Here is a 5,000-nt window from a genome sequence, read left to right as displayed (position 1 = left end):
ACATATGTACTGTATCGTAGATCTTTTCACGGTTGCTCTTATCTAAGGATCCTTATAGGAGACAGAGTGCATTTATTTTTAGCATGCGTGGACCCCATGGGAATCAAACCCCTAACCATGGCAGCATTAGTGTTGATCTGCACAGAGACAGGCACACTGTTATTTTATCTTGTATCCAGTCTTATCAAGCTTATTATAGATCTACGTTTTGTTCGTTTTACATTAAGTTACACCCCCCCCCTCCATTTTAATGCACTGCAACCAGCAAGATGATATATTTTTTTCAATTCAATTTGATTCAATTCAATTGAAAATACTAGTCCCCTGAGGGACAATTTGAGGCAAGTGCGTTGCAAACAAATACATCCACAGTTCATTCATATACATGTACATTTAAAGAATAACGAGAGAGAAAAATACAAGTACGACGTAATGACAGTGGCCCGTCTACAGCTGGCCAACAATATCCAACACCCCATGGTATACTAAGTGCGAGTGCATGAGTGACGTACAGAGTCAAAGTGTGTGTTATAAGTCTACACACATGGTAAACTGGCCATTTCTTGTACTGTGACAAGTCTCTCTGGAATAAAACCAAACATCCTTCTGTTTGTTTTGGATGCCTGCTTGCATGCAGTGAGATAATCTCACTAAAAATATCATGAAATACCTAAGCTTGATAGGTCTGGAAAACAAGTTAAAATCACTGGACAGCTTTTTTTTTTGCAGTGCATGACATGTGGTGTGTTATAACAAACTACAACCAGAAGAAGCTCAGATGATGAGAAGAGACAGATCATGGAATAGTGCTGGAATAATATACCAAGGCTTTTGACTTGGCAACCATTTTCAAACTCATCCTTCATTTTGATGTCAACTACATACCTGTAAACATTTTGTGGCTGCATCTTTCGTGTCGCTATTGTGCTAACAAAACATGCAGACAGACAAAGTACTCAAAACGGCTTCTGTGGTAGTTCCCGCTGCAATACTGTAGGTGTCTCCAGGACCACATTTTGTCTGGGGACACACACACACGCACACGCACACGCGCACACACACACACACACGCACACGCGCGCACGCACGCACGCACGCACGCAATCACGCACACAAGCTGAAAACAATACAGTACCAGCCCTGCAGTTGCGGCTGCTAATCACGGATGACATCTTAATTTCACAAACGTACTAACGTGGGAAGCTTGCCTTAGGGCCACTACATGCATGTTCTATGCAATGTCTGAATGAGTGGAATGAAAAGAACCACAGGGGGCCGTCCCAGGCAGAGTGATTTGTTAGCGGCGGCGGCGGCTAATAAGGTGGCTAAGCCTCCCTCCTGCAGCATGGCTGTGATATGGACCTGACTAATTAGTCCCCTGCTACATCCTGTGCTGTGATAATGACCTGAGAGGGGACACACTCAGCACTCATCCTGCCTTTCATGTTTATCTCTCTCTCTGTCGCACACACACACGCACACACGCACGCACGCACGCACACACACACACACACACACACACACACACACACACACACACACACACACACACAGCTTGATATCAGACTAAATTGTCAACTCGTTACACTGCATTTCATTGCCTCCACACTAGTCTCGCTGGCCAGCCTCCCCTCCCTGCCGTGAGAGGAGTCTGGCGGCGCAGGTCTCCATAGTGGGATTGCGATGGGCGGCACTTAGCGGCAGTGTCCTTGGAAAATAGTTTCCAACAATCCAACTTGCAGTTTTCAGCGTGTAGCAACGAGCTAGCGTGTAGGTTTCTGCCGTTAGCTTGCTAGCTAGTTAGCGTTGTTGTTTTCACTGAGGCGGCAGGGCACTATTTACAGAGACACACACAGGGAGGAGGGAGCGGAAGCCGCTCTGATTGACATGGTCGGAGCCAATGACAGAGCTTGTAATAAGCCGGGAGCAGACATCCGGCAGCCACTGAAACAGTCGCTCCAATGGGGAGCAGCTGTAGAGCAGGGGAGGGTTTATCCCAGTTGCCTGTTTCCGTGGCGCCAGACTCTCTCACGGTAGGGAGGGGAGGTTGGCCAGCGAGACTACCTCCACACTAACCGATTTGCATAGGGGAAAACCCCCATGGGGATTTCATTTTCCTTAACCAATCCCTAGAGACCAACGTACGTTATCCACCTGAACCTAATCCAGTGGGGAGAAAGGGGGAAAAAAACTAAAATCGCTGTAGCATGCCATGTCACGATGCCAGAACAGAAGCAGCAAACTCGGTGGAGTGGGCGGATTCGAAGGTCTGGACCACTGAGCTAAATAATATGGACAAACCCATCCACAATTTTTTGGACTCACGTTTTGCAGCAAAGCATTGTCTGTCGCCATCTTGGCGTCCTTGTGCCGCTCACGTGAGATGGGGGTTTCCTAGAGCCGCAACTCCGCCTGCTATTGGTCCGTGATCGGCAAGCTGCACGATAACTGGACAGGCGATCTGTCAATCACCCCCTTTTCTATCATCTATTTTACTCCAAACGGGCGAGTTATATAAAAAATGACCCCCCTACAGTTGTTATGCAAAGGTAAAATTAGCTATAGACCAAAACCATGTTTTGCCCCACCCTGAAAGATGTTTACCGGTAATCCTGTTACAAAGTCGCACATTTTAACATAGGGTGAATGCCTACTGAGTAGGCATTCACCCTACAGTAGGCCCTAGTACTGTAACTGCACCCAGCCCCAAGTGGCCATTCGAGGGACTACAGCTTTCAAGACTACTTCTGCGCGTCTTCATAGGAAAACCCAGAGTTTGCCCACTGGTCTGGACCAGTGTTAGGGGTAACGCGTTACAGTGTAACGCGCTAGTGTACCTTTTTTGAGGTAACGAGCAACGTAACATGAATCCATTAGTTACTTTTTCAAATAAGTATCCATTACCTTTGTCTCCCATGTGCTTGCCCGATACACTCAGAGCTCAGAACGAGCAGTTTTATTGACGTCTGAACAATATTCCAGCATTGTGGTGCAGTACACCGTAAGATAATAGCCAACCTTGCTGGCTCACTCAAAGCACCTTCTTCTTCTTCTTCTTTATGGTGGTTGGCATCTGTAAATGTTGCATTACTGCCATCTACTGGATTGTGAAAGGTATATAGAGACTCAAAATATGTCACAGCCTAGCCGCCTATTCTAGGTCTCTGATTGGGTACATGCAATGTCCGTCTATCTGTAATGTATTTCCCCGTTCCCCGTTTTTCAAGAAAAAAGAAAGAAGAAAGAGAAAGAAAATCGCATGTATAGCTCATTGTTGGGGGGCGGAGCCTGGGCTGCTGCTCAGTCAGCTAGTGAGATGGCAGAGAAGATAGCTTTCACGTCGTGGAAGCAATTTCACATTATTTTGAACTTGTAGGCGAAAGGGACAAGAACATCACTGTGGAATGCAAGTTGTGCCTGCGTGATAACAAGTGTCTTTTATGTTTACTTGTAGGCTAATCAAACAGAATGCTTTGTTAGTAAAGAGCTATAAAGGGGATATTGTGTCTGATCGTTCCTGTTAGCTGTCAGCGTTACAGATGATGTGCTGTAGAGTAGACTGCTCTATGCAATGACGGTTCAAAGGTAGATGCGCACCAGGAATCGCAAAGGGTTTTAATTCTTGGTAACGCAAAGGTACTCTTAACAGGCAATGTACACCAGATGCGTTACGGCTGCGTTGCGGATCCGGTAAAACTGCCGAATCGACTCTCGCCCATGTTAATAGATGGGCGATACATTGCAGTACAGAAAACACATACGTCTGACAGATTACATGAGTGTGGGTCTGTTCGCAGCCGTACCACATCTGTTCCGGAGCTGGTGGACATTAGCCACTACTCTAACGAGTTACTTTTCCCGGTAGGTAACGTAGTAACGGAACGGATTACTTTTTGATGGAAGTAATCTAGTAACGTAACGAGTTACTTTTAAAAGTAACGTTAGCTAACACTGGTCTGGACCCAGGCAACCTCTCTCTCTCTCTCTTTCTCTCTCTACCTGTGGTGCCAGTTCTCCGTTGGTGATGATTTTGGCGATCAGGCTCCACTTGCGGTTGCTGGTGGCATTGTGGATCATCTTCCTCCTCAGCAGCTCGCCCACAGACACGTACTGGAAGCCGTAACGCTCGGCGATCTTCAGGCTCTGCGTTCCCTTACCACTGCCAGGGCCACCTAGGCACAGACAGAGAGCTGTTGGTGGTGTTTTGGGGGGGGATTTGTGTGCGTGTGTGTGTGTGTGTGTGTGTGTGTGTGTGTGTGTGTGTGTGTGTGTGTGTGTGTGTGTGTGTGTGTGTGAAATGTAAAGTGTGTTGAAAGTGTGTGAAATATGTGTGAAGCACTGTGTGTGTGTGTGTGTGTGTGTGTGTGTGTGTGTGTGTGTGTGTGTGTGTGTGTGTGTGTGTGTGTGTGTGTGTGTGTGTGGCGTGTTTGTGTGGGTGCATATAAGAGGGAGAAAGACAGACTAGGCATGAGAAAGAAAGTGTGTGAAATATGTGTGAAGCGCTGTGTGTGTCTGTCTGTGTGTGTGTGTGTGTGTGTGTGTGTGTGTGTGTGTGTGTGTGAGTGTGTGTGTGAGTGTGGGTGTGTTTGTGTGGGTGCATAGAAGAAGGAGAAAGACAGACTGGGCATATGAGAGAGAGAGAGAGAGAGAGAGAGAGAGAGAGAGAGAGAGAGAGAGAGTGTGTGTGTGTGTGTGTGTGTGTGTGTGTGTGTGTGTGTGTGTGTGTGTGTGTGTGTGTGTGTGTGTGTGTGTGTGTGTGTGTGTGTGTGTGTGTGTGTGTGTGTGTGTGTGTGTGTGTTTAAGAGTGTGCACAGAGACAGAAATCATAAAACAAACTGTAACCAATATTATATTATGAAATTACAATTGTATTATTTAGTATCATTGAGAGTGAGGGAAAATTAATCCATGATGTCATTACAATGCTGGACAGCTCATTCCTGTTCTGTACTTTTACAGCCTTGCACTGTTGCTTTTTCTTTTCTTTTTTCTTTTAGGTT

General features: G+C 46.3%; 1 protein-coding gene across 1 annotated transcript in view; it reads right to left on the bottom strand.

The window, feature by feature from the left end:
- The window catches only part of ak5 (adenylate kinase 5), a 117,209-nt gene that overhangs the window by 102,810 nt on the left and 9,399 nt on the right, over positions 1-5,000 (bottom strand). Inside the window, exon 4 of the mRNA XM_083653765.1 lies at positions 4,000-4,172. Coding sequence (XP_083509891.1) covers positions 4,000-4,172 — 173 coding nt within the window. The remainder of the gene's footprint in view (positions 1-3,999; positions 4,173-5,000) is intronic.

The sequence above is a fragment of the Poromitra crassiceps genome (genome assembly GCF_964638095.1).
Source record: "Poromitra crassiceps genome assembly, chromosome: 17".
Taxonomy (NCBI): Eukaryota; Metazoa; Chordata; class Actinopteri; order Beryciformes; family Melamphaidae; genus Poromitra; species Poromitra crassiceps.
The sequence above is the reverse complement of the archived record's forward strand: the minus strand, read 5'-3'. Positions and strand labels throughout refer to the sequence as shown.